At 50.9% G+C, this 17566-nt stretch overlaps 2 protein-coding genes across 6 annotated transcripts in view; both read left to right on the top strand.

Annotated features, from left to right (window-relative positions):
• Positions 1 to 66: 66 nt before the first annotated feature.
• On the top strand, positions 67 to 15310 carry ARFIP2 (ADP ribosylation factor interacting protein 2). 3 transcript variants are annotated; one of them, XM_047877978.1, is made up of 8 exons: positions 67 to 195; positions 995 to 1135; positions 1389 to 1485; positions 2208 to 2326; positions 2514 to 2735; positions 3261 to 3418; positions 3563 to 3737; positions 15182 to 15310. In XM_047877978.1, the coding sequence occupies exons 2-8, from the start codon at positions 1037 to 1039 to the stop codon at positions 15209 to 15211; spliced, it is 900 nt and encodes a 299-aa protein (XP_047733934.1). In that variant the 5' UTR covers positions 67 to 195; positions 995 to 1036; the 3' UTR covers positions 15212 to 15310. The 3 variants fall into 3 exon arrangements, with proteins under 3 accessions (XP_047733934.1, XP_047733932.1, XP_047733933.1); XM_047877976.1 differs by lacking the exon at positions 15182 to 15310 and adding an exon at positions 4182 to 4949; XM_047877977.1 differs by lacking the exons at positions 67 to 195; positions 15182 to 15310 and adding an exon at positions 4182 to 4949 and having other exon boundaries at positions 1011 to 1135; positions 1284 to 1485.
• TRIM3 (tripartite motif containing 3) overlaps positions 15217 to 17566 on the top strand; it is a 20237-nt gene continuing 17887 nt past the window's right edge. For all 3 annotated transcript variants that reach the window (XR_007156256.1, XM_047877973.1, XM_047877972.1), the window contains exon 1: positions 15217 to 15347. Coding sequence is in view for 2 of the 3 variants with exons in the window: in XM_047877973.1 (XP_047733929.1) it covers positions 15217 to 15347 (131 nt within the window). In the remaining variant the exon portion in view is untranslated. The remainder of the gene's footprint in view (positions 15348 to 17566) is intronic.

Genomic DNA, 17566 nt, shown 5'->3' with positions numbered 1-17566 from the left:
GGATCGCCCTGCCCCGGGCTTTAACGTCATCTCCGCCCTTATAATCTGCGACGTGGCCGGCTTCTTCTGCCCGGGAGGGGACGTCACTTCCGCCGAATCCCTGACCTGCTGCTAGGATCGCGACGGGAACTGGAGCCCGAGGTCCCCGCGCGGCCCGGGCCTGGCGCCCTGAGGGGAAGAGCGGCCCGGCCCGAGGTGAGGAGGACAGACTTGGGCGAGGGGAAGTTGAACGCACGAACCTGCCCTGAGGGAAAGATGCCACTGAGCTCTGGGGAAGGATGAGGACACACCTGATGCCCAGGTGTGAGGGGTGGGGGGGGCGGGGACTCACACACCTGGGGGACATAACTGACTTTGGAAGGGATCACCTATGTCTTGGGAAAAAGAGGCTTTACTCAGAGGCCGGGAATATACACCAACTGATTCAACTAAGGCCGGGGGGGGGGGGGGGTGGCGGGTGGCGAGGAAGAGGAGGTGCATGAGATGGAGGAGAGGGAGACCCCTGAAGAAAAGGGGAAGAAACACTACAGGAGTGTGAAAGGCCAAGCAGCAATGGAGAACATACCTGAATGGGAGGAGTAGGCTCCTGAGCCTTGGAAAGGGGTTAATCGGATGGGGGGAAACAGCTGCATGGGGATAAGCTTCAAGACAGCACAGACTTTATCTCTCTTGGTCACTGCTGTGACCTCAAATAATGCATGAGACATAGTAGGCACTCATTAAATATCTGTCAAATGACTGAATGCATGAATGATCACCGGGGCCCTGGTGGGATTGAGGGTTCACAAGAAGACACCTGGGGCCCGGGTGTGCATGTGTAAAAATAATGCACCTTGGAGAGGAGAAATACATATCTGTGAGAAGAAAGGAGTCGTGGCCAAACCCCAGAATACTCAAGTCCTAGGACAGCCTCCAAAACTTCTGAAATGGTGGGGAAACCTTTCTTTCTGGAGTACTGGCCAGTTTCCAGAATTGTCTGTGTTGGGCTTTGCAGGGCGCTGGGGTGGAGACTTTGACTCCAATCCCTTCCCTAGCCATGACGGACGGGATCCTAGGGAAGGCAGCCACAATGGAGATCCCCATCCATGGGAACGGTGAAGCGGGGCAGCTTCCTGAGGATGATGGGCTGGAGCAGGTGCTTCTGTTTGATTCTTCTCCATATTGTTTCAATTTAGGAATCCCAAATCATAAGCCCTGGCCTTTCACCCCATTCTAGTAGACTTCCCCTAACTTACCTAACTCCCTCCAATCTTTTTACAAATCTTCGTTCTGATTCTATGCAGACTTCCCTTGTGTGCTCTCTCTGTGATGCTTCAAGCTTGTTCTCACCCCCCAAATGCTTCAGCTGCCCCTATGTTCCTGAAGCCCCCCTCTTCTCTGGCCTATAGGACCTCCAGCAGGTGATGGTGTCAGGACCCAACCTCAATGAAACCAGCATTGTGTCTGGTGGCTATGGGGGCTCTGGTGATGGACTCATCCCCACAGGTATGAATGATCAGAACAGGACAGGAAGCTTGAGTGGAGAGAGGGAGAGGAATGGTTCTGGGGAGTATAGGATGTGTCAAAGAAAGCTTGAATTATGACTGGAGATCTTGGGAACTTCTGCTAGTATGAACCTTATGGACTGTCCTCAGCCCAGGGTTGTCCAGTTGCTCCCACTTGCCATTTAGCCCCTGAGATGTGTCCATTTGTTCTTTCTCTGCTGCCACCACCCAAATCATGTTAAGAACTCTGTTTCACAGAAGTTCTCCCTGCCCTAGAGCTTGAGCCTGATTTGGAACTCTGAAGCTTCGTAGAGTTTTACTTTAGACTCTAAAGCTTAGAGGAGCAAACAGCCCTGAATCTCACACTAAGATTCCACATGGGAATGTTAGTGAGGTTTCTTGCTATCAGGATCCACCATCCTTGACCTGCCACCCCATATTCAGTGTATTTTTTTCTGTTTCCTCTGTCCCCGTACACCAGCAACTCCCTCCCCCACTCCAGCCCCCATCACCACCTCAAAAGGAGGCCAGATGTATATTGGGATATGGGTCTTAGGGCACAAGGTATGAGTTCTTCCTAGTGAGTAGGAGAATCTCATTGTCCCTAGTTTCTGCTACTTCAGGGAAGCAATTTTCATATGCTGGGTGGGAGGTATGGGTGGAGCCACAGAGACATCTGATTATGTCTGAGAGAGGCTGGTGTCAGAGAACTTGGTCCTTTAGGGTCTGGCCGCCATCCATCTCACAGTACCACTCCTGCTGGCCCCGGAGATGAGGTGGCTCGGGGCATCGCCGGAGAGAAGTTTGACATCGTCAAGAAATGGGGCATCAATACATATAAGGTGGGATTTAAGTACCTTTCCCTTCCCCCAGACTCCCCCTGGGTACCTTTTCCCCATCTTCTGAATTCCACTATCCCATCTACGGCTGAGACTAGGAGCCTGGGGATGCTAGGGTAGATACCTGTTTGGAGGGGCGGCGGGGGGCAGGGTGCTAGGGCTCTGACTTATTCTCCCACTTCCCAATCAGTGCACAAAGCAGCTGTTGTCAGAAAGATTCGGCCGAGGCTCCCGGACTGTGGACCTGGAGCTAGAGCTGCAGATTGAGTTGCTGCGTGAGACGAAGCGCAAGTATGAGAGTGTCCTGCAGCTGGGCCGGGCACTGACAGCCCACCTCTACAGCCTGCTGCAGACCCAGCATGCACTAGGTGACGCCTTTGCTGACCTCAGCCAGAAGTCCCCAGAGCTTCAGGTGCCTTGGTCAGGCCAAAGAGGGTGGGGAGACTGGGCCCGGGCCCTCCCAGGCAGTCAGCCCTCAGCCTCCCTCCCTCCCTCCCTCCTGCAGCCCAGAGGGAGAACCCCTCCAGGGTGGGCTCAGCCCTACCCCCAGCAGCACTCACCTGTGGAGGCAGCCTAAGGGTTTGTACAGAGGTTCAGAAGTTGGAGGGGTGGGGGAGATGGCACACTAGATGCCTCACAAGTAACCCTTCTCTGCATCAGTGCTCGGCCTAATCAGAGCCCCTCCCTTGCCTGCTGCACTAGCTTTCCCTATTCCAGTCCTGTGAACTTATCTGAGAACCCCACTCCCACATTCCTACCCTAGCATTTCTGGGTGGTCCCACTAACTTTCTGGCTAAGAGAGCCTTGCTGGAGGCAGTCCTTGGTTGTTCCAGTTTCAATGGCTGTTTCCTTCCTGGGGAGGAGGGGAATGAGGGCCCTACAGCTTGATTCAGGTAGGAACTGTTACTCAAGGCCTGTCCTCCCCTTCTGCCTTCAGGAGGAATTTGGCTACAATGCAGAGACACAGAAGCTGCTGTGCAAGAATGGAGAGACGCTGCTAGGGGCTGTGAACTTCTTTGTCTCTAGCATCAATACATTGGTCACCAAGACTATGGAAGACACGCTTATGACTGTCAAACAGTATGAGGCTGCCAGGTGTGGGCACCAGCAGGGCCCAGGGTTTTGGGAGTTGGCTGGCATGGGTAGAAGTTTGAGCTTTGGGGTCGTAAGAATTGAGGAAGGAAAGGAAAGTATATGTGGACACAGGGGTGGAGACCAGCCTGTATTACCCTTCCCCAGGCTGGAATATGATGCCTACCGAACAGACTTAGAGGAGCTGAGCCTAGGCCCCCGGGATGCAGGGACGCGTGGTCGACTCGAGAGTGCCCAGGCCACTTTCCAGGCCCATCGGGACAAATATGAGAAGCTGCGGGGAGATGTGGCCATCAAGCTCAAGTTCCTGGAAGAAAACAAGGTGCCAACCCCACCCCTTTGACCCCAGTCCACTTTCCCATCTATAACACTGACCTTCTACCCCTAAGACCCTCCCCATCACTGGATGGGGAAATGCAGCCTGGCTAAGAAGTGGGATCTTTCCTCCAGCCCCTTCAACTCCTGGACCTTTCCAGTCACCTACCCTCCAATCCCTGGCCCTTTTCTATTGGAGGATTTGGTTGCTGATCCCAGGAACATAACTGGGAAAAATCACCCCACCCTGGGCTGGGGTACCAGAATGCCAGATCCAGCAAATCAAGTCAGGTTTCTCCCATCAGATTGCCCTTATCCTTTGACTCCATTAGTGGAGGTCAACCCCCACCCTGAAAGCACCATCAGAGCAGAATCCATGTACCCCTGGTCTGGGCTCAGGCTCAAGAAGGGCATCTGAGTCCAGTCTCAGCTGACCCTGCTGGACCCCCAGATCAAGGTGATGCACAAGCAGCTGCTGCTCTTCCACAATGCCGTGTCAGCCTACTTTGCTGGGAACCAGAAACAACTGGAGCAGACCCTGCAGCAGTTCAACATCAAGCTGCGGCCTCCAGGAGCCGAGAAGCCCTCCTGGCTAGAGGAGCAGTGAGCTGCTCCTAGCCAAACCTGGCTATCAAGAAGGACATTGGGAGAGGCAGTCCCAGGGTGGGAGAGATTGGACATGGGACATCCCTTGCCACCTGCCCTCTGGCTTGGGTTCCCTTTCCCTTGCTGGGGCCTCATACCAGTTTTGCCCACACTGCTGTGGTAGGGAGGGGGCCTGCAGGCCCAGCAGCTGCTGCCCTGTCCTTTATCTTCCTGGCCACTGGGCTTCATTCCCAGATCTTTTCCTTCCACTCCACAGCCAAAGGCTATGACAAAACCACTCCCTGGCCAATGGCATTACTCCTCAGGCCTATCCCCAGCTCCTGGGGTGTGCCCCCTGACCAATGGCAGAGTCTCAAAAGGCCCTGTCAGCCAATGGCAGCTCTTCTTGGGCTCCCCTGAGCCAATGATGTTGCCTCCAATACCCTTTGTCCCTCCTCTATGTGTCCCCAATGCAGAGAAGGGGACTGGGACCAAAGGGGTGGGGATAATGGGGAGCCCCATTTCTGGCCCTGCATCTGAATGGGCTTCCCCTCACCAACCCACCCAGTTTAATTGTGCTTAGAGCCCTGGAAGATTGGGAACTAGCACTAGGAATAAACCTTTCATAAAAGCAGGCCCAGTGAGGTCAATTTGTGGGGGGGACTCTAGGAGGGTGGGCTGGTGGAGAAATACTCAGTCTAATGATACACTAAAATCCTATCAAGTCAGAAGAGCAGAGGCCAGATAGCTGAAGTCACAGGTTTCAGGAACAGTCTGAGATCCTACTCTTCCCCCAGCCCCAGCTGGAGCTGAAGCTTTATTGGCTCTTTAGGCCAGCACCGAGACAGCTATGGTCTTCAGAGCATGGGGCCTAGAGGGGGTTGGGCCCGCTGACCATCATCCATTCATTCATACAGCAAATATTTACTGAGTGCTTTTATTTGCCAGGCACTGCACTAGACCCTGGGGAAACATCAGTGAATAAAATGCAGTCCCTGCCCACAGCGCTCATGGCCTAGTGGGGGATAGAGACAAGTAACCAGGCAACTACAATACAGTAATGAGTACTAGGATACAGAAGTTCAGGGAGCTATGGGAGTGCAGAGGAGGGGTGTCTAACCCAGTCTGCAGCGAAGATGGGATGTCAACTTGAAAACTAAGAACTGAACAGCAAGTAGGCACAGCCAGGCAAGCAATAGGGAGAAGAGCAACCTAGGCAGAGAGGCCAGCGTATGTGTAAGCCCCGATAGGACCAGGGTGCAATTCACTTTGGAATGAAAAGTGGAAGGGGAGTGGCTAGAGGAGGGCTAGGGAAGTGAGGCAGCAAGGAGTCACACTGGGCCTGTTCAGGCTCATTAAGGACTTTTGCCTTTAGAGGAGAAAGGTAGCTGTGATGCTTTTTCAAGCGCAAGTTTGATGGGATGGGAGAAATCTAAGGTTGAGGAAAGTAGTCCTCATGAGGCTTGAAATAGTGTTAGACAGACCCTGGCTCCCTTACATTGGAGAGTCTAGTGGCCCTGGCCCAAAATCCCAAAGCAAGCATGAATGCTGAGGCTCATTCACAAACATTGGAGCACCTGTGCTGGGTGCCAGACCTCATCGGGTGGATGAGAGGTTGAGGGTGCACCCAGGTGTTGAGCCCTTACCAACTTTGTGTGGGGCAAGAAAGTACCCCCAACAGCACTTTGATTCAGTCAGGGCCTTGGTACCATCACTTCTGTGCTTCTTGGCCAAGGAGAGCTCCAGAATTTTTCAACATTCTCCCCTACCTCTCTCAAGAGCTGGAAGAAGGGGACAACCCAGTCAGCAGATTGTCATAGCACTGAGATCTATGCAGCCTGATTTTGCTCTTTGTCACTGACTCTGCAGCTTCCAGGCAGCCTTTCTGGGTTTTGGTCAGCCTGCAGTCATCTGACTGGAGCTTGATTATTAGGTTGGGTGGTCCACATACAACCCCCCACTTTATGGGCCACTGGGGACTTCCAACATGAAATGTACTGAATCTCCAGGTGATTGGGAGCAAGATCTAAAGCAGAGCTCAAACCATAGCTACACCACTTTTTAAGTGAGTTAGCTGATCAGGGTTAACGTCTGGGGAGCCAAGGGCCCTCAGTTTCTTCCGCTGTAAAACACATCTAATAAAAGAAGATACCTATTAAGATTATGAGTATTAAGGAGATAATATATGTAAAGTGATTCGTTATGTGTCTGGCACATAATAAGCACTCAGTCCCTGTTAACTGTTATTATAATTTTTATTATTTACCACCGGGGCTGCTTTTCCACAATGTGATGATTCTGAATTGCTCTGGTTTTTTGGAGTGTGGAAGGGAGTCGCTGGATGGTCTGAACCATAATCTCCTCGCGAGGGGTCTCCTCACCTACAGCCAAATCAAGTCCCCCACCTTTCACCACCCCGTCCGCCCCTTCTCCTAGCGCTTTGGGTGCTGTGCTTCCACCTGGAGGCCCTTCCGTCGCCCAGAGATCCATGCCGAGGTACGGACTATCCCGTATCCCCCTGCCGCAGCAGAGAGCACACTAGCATATTCCCAAGGAGCCCCCGGAGAAAGCTGGGAAGTGCACCTCCTGGAGGGCCCGGACCGGCTCCCAGAGTCCGAAATCTCTGCTGCCCAGCTGCGTTTCCTTGACGGAGCCTCAGCCCAGTTCCTGAGACCTGCCCCGGAGCGGTCGGGAGCCAGAGGCAGCTGGCAGAGATCGTGGATCCGGGATCCGGCTCACGCGTTCCCCAACCCGCCGGCTGAGGCAGCTCCCGTAGGAGCCTCGAGGGGGTTGGGGGAGCCCGGAGGGTGGGGTAAAAGGGGGCGGGGCCTCCGCAGCGGCGGGCGGGCCGTGGGTGGGTCTTCAGCACCCGAGCCGCCCCCTCCCCCGGCGGGTCTGCAGCCCCGCCCCGGCCCCTCCCTCCGGCCTGTGCGGCGGGTCCGGCGGCGGCGCCGGCGCGGGGACAGGCGGAGGCGCGGGACGTGGGGCGGCGCCGCGGGCAGGGCCGGGCGGACGGGCGCTGGCAGCGGGGGCAGCGCCGCGGGCCGCTCCGAGTGGCCGCAGTCTGGGCCTTGGCCCTCCCATCCTGCTCCGCCGCGGTGAGTGCGACGGGCGGCCCCCAGGGGTGCGTTTGTGTCCCTGTTTGCTCGGGTCCGCGTCCAGGTCCGAGCCGCGGTGTGTCTGTCCGAGTGTCTGTGGGTGGGGGCACAGATGCTTTTCAAAAGCTGTGCCTGTCTCTGTCCACGTGAGGCGTGTCCGTGTCTGTGAGAGCAGTGGGGGGATTCTTCGGGCTGTGGCTGCTCACGTGAGGTCCATGTTTGAGGGGGGAGGCGCGGGTGGATGGGTGATGGTTCCTTGGAGGAACGCGGGGTTTGGGAGCTTGTGTATGTTGGCGGAGGGTGTCTAACGCTGCGGCCGAGGGTGGTGGTGGTTTGGCGGGTGGGGTTGCTGAATGGAACTCTGGAATCTTGTGGCCCAGCTTGTCTGAAGGGTTCCTTTCTCCCTGGGTGCAGACACTTCCACCCCTAGCTTCCCCCACCATCCTCCTCAGCCACCCAGAAGCCCACCAGCAAGGGTGGAGGACACTCTTTCCTCCTCTAGAGCTGCTCCCTTGACAGGAAGCCTGATCCGGAGGCTGCTTGTTGTAGGAAAAGACCCCTCTGGTTCCCCTTCAGCCTGGGCCCTGCCTGGAGGACCCCAGGCCCCTCCCTGGTTCCAGCCTCCTCCCTTCTGGACTTGGCTTCAGATCCTGGGCTGCAAACCTGCAGGGACAGATGGTTGCAGGTTGGAGGGGCAGGCTGCACCCCAGAGAGGTCGGTCTGACTGAAGGCAGGTCCTGGTCTTGTTCCTGGTGTGGGGGTCTCTGATGTGGATAGCATACGCCCAGGACTAGCCCCAGTAGGAAGATGAAATCTGGAAGGTTGGAGTCGGTGCAGAGGTCTTTTTCACAGGTCTCTCCCCCTGTTTGTGTGTCCAGCTCACCAGTGCCCATTCATCCCCTAAGTAGGGCTCTGGTTTGCTGCAGAATTGGAATCAGAGCTGCAGGCCTGACAGGTGCCCTGCCTCTCTTGGCTTACATGCCACCAGTGACAGAGCACTTACTACCTTATGCTGTGGGGAGGCTTTTGTATGTTAAGTAGAGGTCTTTTTCCTTGGAACTTTGTTCACTTGTCTTGTTATTGCCTGTGCTTTTGAGTCTCTGTCTGGTGAGAGGGAACTGCAGTGATTTAAACATGGCTCTCCTGTCACCAACATATACTGAGCACCCTCTGTGCCAGGTGCTGCCTCAGCCACTTAGGGGACAATGGCATTCTTGCTGAGAGAAGAGCTTGAGCAAAGGCCCATGGTTGTGATAGTACAGCCTGTGTTCAGAAAAACAGAGCAAAACCATATGGCTAGAGAGAGGGTGTCCAGAGGGAGTGTCATGGGTGCCCTAAACTTAGCAAATGTTTATTCTGGAAGGGTGGTGGAAGCAGCTGCACACCTAGCCTTACAGTGGAAAGCAATCAAATCCTCAAGGTGGTACAAGATGGGATTTAATCATGGCACATATTACAGTCTGTAGGGACCTTTGGCTGGAAAGAGAACCCAGGGGATTGCAGATTTGGAGAACAAAAAGACCCTCCCCATCCCAATTTACAAGTAAGGGGCTGGAGTAGAAACTTGCCCAGTGTCTTACCTTGCCTTAGTGAGATTAGTATCAGAGTCAGGATTGGCTCCTAAATCTCCTGACCTTTTAACTTTGACACATTTTAGAAGCAGAATATAGGATATAGTCATAGCTGGTATCTGAAAGGTGAAAGAACAGGAAGAATTGAGAAGATTCCCAGGGTTCTGGCTGGTGTGGCCAGGTGGATGATGGTACCTTTTGTTGAGATAAGAAACGCCAGCAGGAAGAGTAGGTTAGGGGGAAAATCAGTTTTAGACTAATCTGTATGCATCATCCACGTAGAGATGTTCAAGATATAGCTGGGTATATGGGTCTGGTGTGCAAGTAAGTTTTCTGCACAGGAGATAAGGCTTTGAGAGTCAAGTGGATGGTTACTGAAGCCATGGGAGTTGATGAGATTTCCCAGGCAGAGTATGAAACTAAGAGAAGAGGTCCTGGATCAAAGACCTTAGGAACTAAACATTTAAGGAATGGGCAGTGAAGGCACAGCTAGAGAGGGAGGTGGAGAGCCCTCCTTGAGTGGGTTGTGAAAACATCTAGGACAACCTCTGCCCTTTCAAGTCTTGCTCTCTCAGTCTTGCTCTCTTGCCCCAACTGGTCCATGTTTCTTAATTTTTCATGCTTCTGTTCCTTTACTCACTGTTTTCCCAATGTACCTGTCAAACTCCTTCAAGAGTCAGCTCATATATCTCTTCCTCTGGAAGCCTTCTTTATTCTCCGCCACCACCTTCAGAGTTAGATACTTCCTCCTCTTTTTGTCCATAATAGTTAGAGTATATCAGTATCATGACACGTACCACATTATAGTACTGTATTTCCATGTCTCTTTCCCACGCTAGTCTGAGAATTGGTGAAAGACCGGGAGTGCAGCTGTTTCAGCTCTGTGTCTCCAGTTCCAAGTTTAAGAGCCTGGTCCAGGGTATGCCCAGGGAAGTTTGATTGTTTTATAGGTTAATCAGCTGATTAAATGGTTCATCCACCTGCTCATTCTGGCAGTGATGGGGGAATGGCACTGTGAATTGCATCACTTTCCTTCCCTGCCAATCTTATTGAAAGAATTCCTTTGCTTTCAGGACTCTATCCTTCCAAGGCTTCATCTGTCCCAGAGAAGCCCCAAAACTGTAACCTGTAGTCATTTGTCACTTTTCTGAGGCCTCCAATGATCAAATACCCTTAGGGGCTAGTGGACGGGAACGAGTCATTTTAGGAAGCAAGTGAGCCTAGATGACCTCTTGCATTGTTTTTTAACAATGCCGTGGTCACCTACCTCCAGTCACAGCTGTGTGAAGCATGTATACTGGGACTCTCGTAAGTCTGTAGGAGGAAGTCATGTGGGAAATTGGATGCTGTTTGAGAATTTGGAGAAACTGAAAAGCCTTGAGACATATCCTTTGCAGATGCCAAGGATCTAGTGGAGTCAGCACTGGCTTTCTTCATCTGCTCAAAATCAACTTCCTCCTCACCCTCTGGATCTGGCTTCCTTTCCTCCAGCCCCTGGAAACCATACTCCCTAAAGTTAGTGACAGCTTCTTTTTGGCTTTAGATCCTGGGGATTCTCTGCAGTGTTTCACAATGAAGATTGTTCCCTTATCCATGAAGCTTCTTCTTCCTTGGTCTTCATGATATCTCTCTTTCCTGTTTCTCCTGCCTCTCTGGCAATAACCTTTTCAATTCCTTTGCAAGCTTTGTTTCCTGGACATATCCCTTGAATGATGAAGTTCCTCAGAGCACAGTCACAGTCTCTCCTTTCTCTCCTTATGCTCTGTCTGGGTGATGTCAGCCAATACCATGGCTTCGGACACCATGTCTACACCAGTAACTCCCAAATCCCTATCTCCAGGCCGCTGTCTTTCCTAGGCTCCAGCCTAACTTTCCCACTGCCAGCTGGACCTCTCTACTCAAAATGCCCAATAGGCTTCTCAGATCTGTCTTATTAAAACCCTGAACTTATCCTCTCATCCAGCTGCTCCTCTCCTAGAGTTTCCAAGCCAGAAAACAAGGAATCATCTCCAGTTCTTTCTTCTCCATCTACTGTTCACATCACACCAACCAGTCATCAATTTCTGTTGATTCCTCCCTGTGAAATCTACTTCTCTCCACCTCCCCTTTGCTTCTTCCCTAGTCAAGGCCACCATCACCTCTCCTGTGGAATATCATGCAGTCTCACTTTTCCCCTGGTAACTTCTCTAAACAGTTTTTCACACAGCAGTCAAAAAGCTACTCTTTTGACTCTATTACTTTCTACTTAAACCCTCTTTGCCCGCCTAACCCCCCCCCCCACCCCCCCACCCCCCACCCAAGGTTTCCTTTGCTCTTTGGATGATGACTTAATTCCCAAGCAGGGAAGAGTAAAGTCTAAACTCTTTAATAAGGCCAATAAAGCATTGTATGATCTAGCTCCTGCCTATCACTCCATCTCATTTCTTAGCCCACCTCTGTCACAGTGTGTGATTCAGGTTCCTGATGCAGAAGGCACCATGCTTTGTAACTCTTACACATCCTGGAGCTCTCAGCATGAAAGGCACTTTCTTAGGAGAACTCCTTTGACCCCCAACCTCTAGTAACCCCCCTCCCCTGCCCCAGCTCTAGGTTAGGTGACCTCTGTGCTCCTGGAGCAACCTGTGCTTCCCCACAAAGCCTTCCATATTACATTGCAGTCATCTATTTGTTAGACTGGAATCCATGAAGGCTGCACTGTGACTATTTATGTTTGTGTTCCCAGTCCTAACAGAGGTGTTGAGTGAATGCTGATTGGGGAAATGAAGTGCCTTTAGAACTGAGCCATAAAAGATGGGTAGGATAAGGGATGCAGGGATGGCAGTGGCAGCCTGAGGAAGGAGGGTTGAATCTCGGGTTTAAGTTCAAGATCCTCCAAGTTTCTGCTGTGATAAACAGTCCACTTAAACCATTGCCTAGAGGACTTTGGGGGCAGATCTGTAGGACACGGTGGGATGGGAGAGGTGGGAGTAAGAGCCCAAGAGAAGAAGGGATTCGTAGTGATTCAGTCTGGGGTATGGCCTCAGCAGTTGCATGCCTGGCAAGTCTGGGTGGGGAACTGAAGCAGGAAGGGGAAGGGAGGGAGGAGCTGTCCGTCCTGGATGTAGCCCAGTCCCCGCCCCTGTGTGACAGGCTGGGAGAGCCCCTTGGGCTTGGAGAGAGGCGGAGCCTGACATCCAGCTGCCTTAGCAGGGCCCAGTAGGCCACTCCTACTCTTCTTCCCAGCCCTCCCCTTCATCAGACAGAAGCTTCAGCTTGGCTCCTATCTCCTGTTCCTTCCTCCAACCCTCAATCTGTCCTCTTCCTGCTATGTTGTCCTGGTGTTAAGTCTCTCTGGAGAGAGAACCTCTGAGTCCCAGTGCCCACATCAGGAGAGGATGCTCTCAGGGATGCCCTTCCTATCCTGTTCCTACTCATCCCCACCCTTCTACAAACATAAGACACATGCAGTTCAGCCCCCTGTTCCTCCTCAAACCTGGAGAGGGCTCTGGACTGGCCCCACTGCATGCATGTATTCATTCATTCATTCATTCATTGTTTTTACATAAGCCCATGATACATCTAGCTGGGCACAGATAGTTGTTACCTGATTCTAGTCACCTCCTATTTTGAAGTAGTCCAGCTATTTTTCTGCCTTCCTTTGTGGCCACATTTCTGTCATGAATTGTCTATGCCACTGTGTTAATTTCTTCATCTCCATTCATCATTCAACAACTCTAACCTGGTTGCTGTCCCTACTGTGCCACCAGAAGCAAACCTGGTGGGCATTCCAGTCTTCATCTTACTTCACCATCTCTTCTTTCTGGAATCATTCTCTTCTTTGGAAGAGTCCCACAGTCTCTTGGGTTTTTTCTATTCCTTTGGGTTCTCCTTCACTCTCCACTCTCTGTCTCTAGGAGGCCTCATCCATTCTCATTGCTTTAAGTGCTGTTAATATGCCAATGCTTCCAAAACCAGACAGATTCTATTCTATTCCTTACTTTACATCTCTACCCAGATATCATATAGCGTCTCAAACCTAGCATGCCAAAACCGGAATGCCCCAGATCAGTTCTTCAGCTTTTACTATCTCTAGGCATGGCCTACCACTTCCTTAAGTGAAAAACCTGGGAGTCATTACTGGCATTCCATTATCCCTCTCACACCCAATCCGTTGTGATGTTTTTTTGATTCAACCTCATGAATATTTCTCAAATCATTCTACCTTTTTGCCTATATCTCTGCCAGTACCCAACATCATCTGACCCAAAGAACTGAGGCAGCTTCCTAACTGGTCTCCCTGCTTCCACTCTAGCCTCTCCTCAATCCTCATAGCTACCAGAAGAGCTTTTTAACTTTGTTTTTATTTTTTTGTAAATTGGACCATCCCTCCTCCTCACCCCCAATCAGGATAAAGTCCAAATTCTTAACCTCAAGGTCCTTGGTGATATCATTTCAGCCTCATTTCCCGGACTTACCTCTTGTCTTTTATTCACTTCACACTGATCACATAGTCCTTTTGGGTTCTCAGTGAGCCTTCTGCCTAAGAACTTTCATTCCTGCTGTTCCTTCAGCTCAGAATGACTTCCTTCCCTCAGTCTTTGATGCCCCCACCCTCATCCCTACCATTTTCCTTCCAACCCTCAGAGCTCGGTTTACAAGTTACCTGCTTGGAGAGGCTTTCTCTGATCACCCAACCAAATCAGTGTTGTTTCTCATAGGATCCTTTCTTCTTTATAGCACTTCCTTCCCCTGCAGCTTATAAGTATGTATTTGCTTATTTACTTTTAAAACATCGCCATTACAAGGACAGTGACCATATCTGTTTTGTTTATGCTCTATCCCTAGTGCCTGTACAAAGTAGGCACTTAATAGATATTTGTTGAACTATGGAATAATTATTCAATAAATATAGATCAATCCTTTATGTCAGGCTTTCTGCTAAGTGTTAGGGATAAAAAAGTAAAATATCATGCCTGCCTTCAAGAACTCTTCATGCAGTGGAAGAAGTAGAGCAGTTACAAGGATATTATAATATAGCATATATGGGCTAGAATGGAGGAAATACAGGGTATGTAGGGATACAAAGATGGAATACCTAACCCAGACTTCAGGAAACCAGGGAGGACCTTCTGGAGGAAGTGACATTTATGTGGAGACCTGAAAGATCAGTGGGAGTCGGCCAGACAAAGGGGGGCTTGTAAGAGGATCTCAGGCTAAGGGAACAGAATGTTTGATGGCCCAGAAGCAAAAGAGAACAAGGAGTTTTCCAGGAACTGAAAAGAAGCCAATGTGATTTTTTAAATAAATGTTTATTCATTTTTGAGAGAGAGAGAGAGAGCATGAGTAGGGGAGGTGCAGGGAGAGAGGGAGAGAGAGAGAATCCCAAGCAGCCTCTGTGCTGCCAGCGCAGAGCCTGAACTGGGTCTCGAACTCATGAACCGTGAGATCATGATCTGAGCTGAAATTAAGAGTTGGACACTCAACGGACTGAGCCACCCGGGCGCCCTGTGACTGATCATATATAATCATGACACGTGAGGTAGTAGAGGGAGGTATGGAGCAAACAAAGCTAAACCTTGTTGGCCAACATAAGGAGTTTGGACTTTGTTCTCTGGACAATGGAGAACCAGTGAGGGATTTTAATAGGGAGTAAGTGACAAGATAGAACCTGTGTTTTAGGAGCCTTGGTCTAGCTGCAAGGGAGATAGATGAGAATGCACAAGCAAGGAAACAAGGATACCAGTTAGGAGGCTGTTGTTGTATCACAGGAGAGACTCAGTAGGATGAGGATTCGGGGAAGGCAGAGGAAGTGAAAGATGGGTGTGTCATTGAAAGTGGGCATCCTTGTACTATGTACTCAATAGGCACTATCGCAAATTCTCAAAACATCCATTTGAGGTATGGATTATTCCCATAATTCCAAATCAGGAGACTGAGGCTCGGAGAGGTTGTATGAATTGCCCAAGGTCACATAGCTGGTAAGAGGCTGAGCTGGGTTTGAAACTCAGTCTAACCCTAAGTCTGTGGTTTTAACCAGAGCACCATGCTCAGAGGTCACTCAGCCCACCTCCCTCACCCTGTTCCCTCCCAATCACTGCCTGTCCTGCCTCTGTCTGGAAAGAAATGGGGTTAGTTCTCTGCAGGGGATTTGAGTGGTGAGATTAGGTGGGGAGAGGAAATGTGAGCTTCCCTAGGACTGACCATGTCTCTGTACACAGGCTGGTGTGAGTGGTAGGAGCCATCCGTGAACAACATGGCGAAGAGGGAGGACAGCCCTGGCCCAGAGGTCCAGCCAATGGACAAGCAGTTTCTGGTGTGCAGCATCTGCCTGGATCGGTACCGGTGCCCCAAGGTCCTGCCTTGCCTGCACACGTTTTGTGAGAGGTGAGAGGGTGTGTGTACCAGGGAGGGATGAGGACCTTGCCGCCTCCCCTGAGAGGAGGTGGCATGTATAAACCTATAGGAGGTGAGGAAAATGGGTATACACGTAGGGGAGCAGATGTACCCCAAACTGCAGGAGGTGAGGGTTTGGTGCAAGAACGTGTGAGAGAGGACCAGAAGCTGCTAACACTGGGCCGTGGTCTCTGCCCCTTCCCAAACCAAGGCAGCTTTCAATACCATCAGAGAAATCAAACAGAGCCCAGACTCTCAACAAGCTGCAGCCTCAGAAGAGTTTGTCACCAGTGGGAGGATAGAGGAAGGCCTGTCCTTCCTTCCCTGCTTATCTTCATGGTTGTTCTGAGGCGCTGAGTGAAAGGCAACCGCCCCCTTTAGGCTTTATCCGTTATTTACTCATTCAACAAATATTATTTATTGAGCATTTCTATGTGCCAGACCTGTCCCAGGCATTGGGTATGATAAGGAAAAGGTATCATACTTGCTTTTAGAGTATAGTTAAACAGAAAGCCAGTGATCAAAGGATCATACAGCCAGACTATAGATAAATGTAAGTATTGCCCCCTTCATAATGCTGCACCTGAAGTGCTAAGATATGAGAGTTTAGGTAGGATCTATTGTAGTGTGGAGAATGAGGGAAGGCTTACCTAAGGTGTGATGCAGAGGGTGCACTATACTGAAGGGTGCACTAAAGTTAGCTAAGCGAAGGGAGTGCTACGAGCATCCTAGGCAGAAGGAAGAACGGGAGAAAAGGTGTGTGGCTTGAGGAAATGTGTCAGGTAAGAGGGCCTGGAGGAAGCCAGGTGAGTCTGGAGCACAAGTGTGACTGAGGTGGTGAGGGTGAAGCCAGACAGGCAGGTGGGGCCCATACTACAGGGGCTTTGTACACCTGTTAGGGAACTCTGCCTTTACCCTGAGAGCTTTGGTCCCTGGGTCTTCTTGCCACTGCCTCCACCCACACCTTCCCGCTGATTCCTGCCTTCATGGAAAGCTGGCTCTGCCACAGGGACGCTGCTCCCCTTCCAGTGCCCCCTCTCCCCCATGCTCTTTAAGATTTCAGCTCTGCTGCTCTCTCTCCTTTGTCAGCTGGAAACACTCTCAGCCTTCTGGCCTATTCCAAGCTCTTCCATCAACCTGCATGGCTTCACGACTCACTTTGGCCTCTTGGTTCTCAACTGTTTCTCCAGGAACATCCTCCTTACCACCTCAGTCATACTTTCTCCCAGTTGTGCCTGGACCTTGCTATCACCCAGAATAATATCACTTCTGTGGTCATAACTCTGGCATCCCACTCCTGGCTCCCATTACTCCACTCCCACTATGACATCTTTGAGTGGGTGTAGACACCTAGCCCCCTCAACTCTTCCTTTTCCCAGCTGACCATCTGACTGGCTGCCATGGTTCCCTCAGGTCTTTGTTCTTTTCAGAACCTATGCAGCAAACATTCAAAACTGGATCAGAACTGTAATTGGACATCTCTGTGCCTCCTCATAGGCCCAGATCACTGACAACTCCTGGAGAAAACTAGTGCCTGAGAAATTATGATAGTAGTAGCTACCATGTATTGATTGCTTATTATGTGCCAGGGACTGGCTAACCGATATACATGCATTGAATTACTTAATCCTCACAACAGATACTTTATTACCCCCATTTTACAGGGGAGTAAACTAGGGTTCAGAGCCACTGAGTAATTAAGAAGTATTTCTGAGGCTCTGTAGTAAGTAAGTAGCCAAGGTCTGAATCCAGGTTTGATTGTATGGCCTTCACTGTTAATTACTACTCATTCATTTATCTCTTGGTCCCTGCTCTCAAAGAGCTTATGCTCTAGTGGATGGTGACTGACAGTAAGCAAGCAAACAATCCAACAGGAGAGTCACAGCTTGTGCTAAGTGCTTTGCAGGAAATAAACAGAGTGTGTGGGGATGGGTGGGCCAGGGGCTCTTCTACATAGAGTCATCAGGGAAGGCTTCCCTGAGGAGGTGACATTTGACCTCAGACCCAAGGATGAGGAGACAGACTTGCAGATTGTTCCAGGCAATGGGAAAAACCCATGCCAAGGCCTTCAGGAAGGAGTAGACTGGGCATGTTCAGAGATCAAAAGAAGCGAGTGTGGCTGAAAGAGGAGGATGAAGTGAGGTCCAAAAGCATCAGGACAACTCATGGAGGAACTTGGTTTTAGGGAAGTGTTTACATTTTATTTTTAA

The sequence above is a fragment of the Prionailurus viverrinus genome, chromosome D1, assembly GCF_022837055.1.
Source record: "Prionailurus viverrinus isolate Anna chromosome D1, UM_Priviv_1.0, whole genome shotgun sequence".
In the NCBI taxonomy this organism is placed as follows: domain Eukaryota; kingdom Metazoa; phylum Chordata; class Mammalia; order Carnivora; family Felidae; genus Prionailurus; species Prionailurus viverrinus.
Note: the sequence above shows the minus strand (reverse complement) of the source record. Positions and strands in the feature narration are given on the sequence as shown.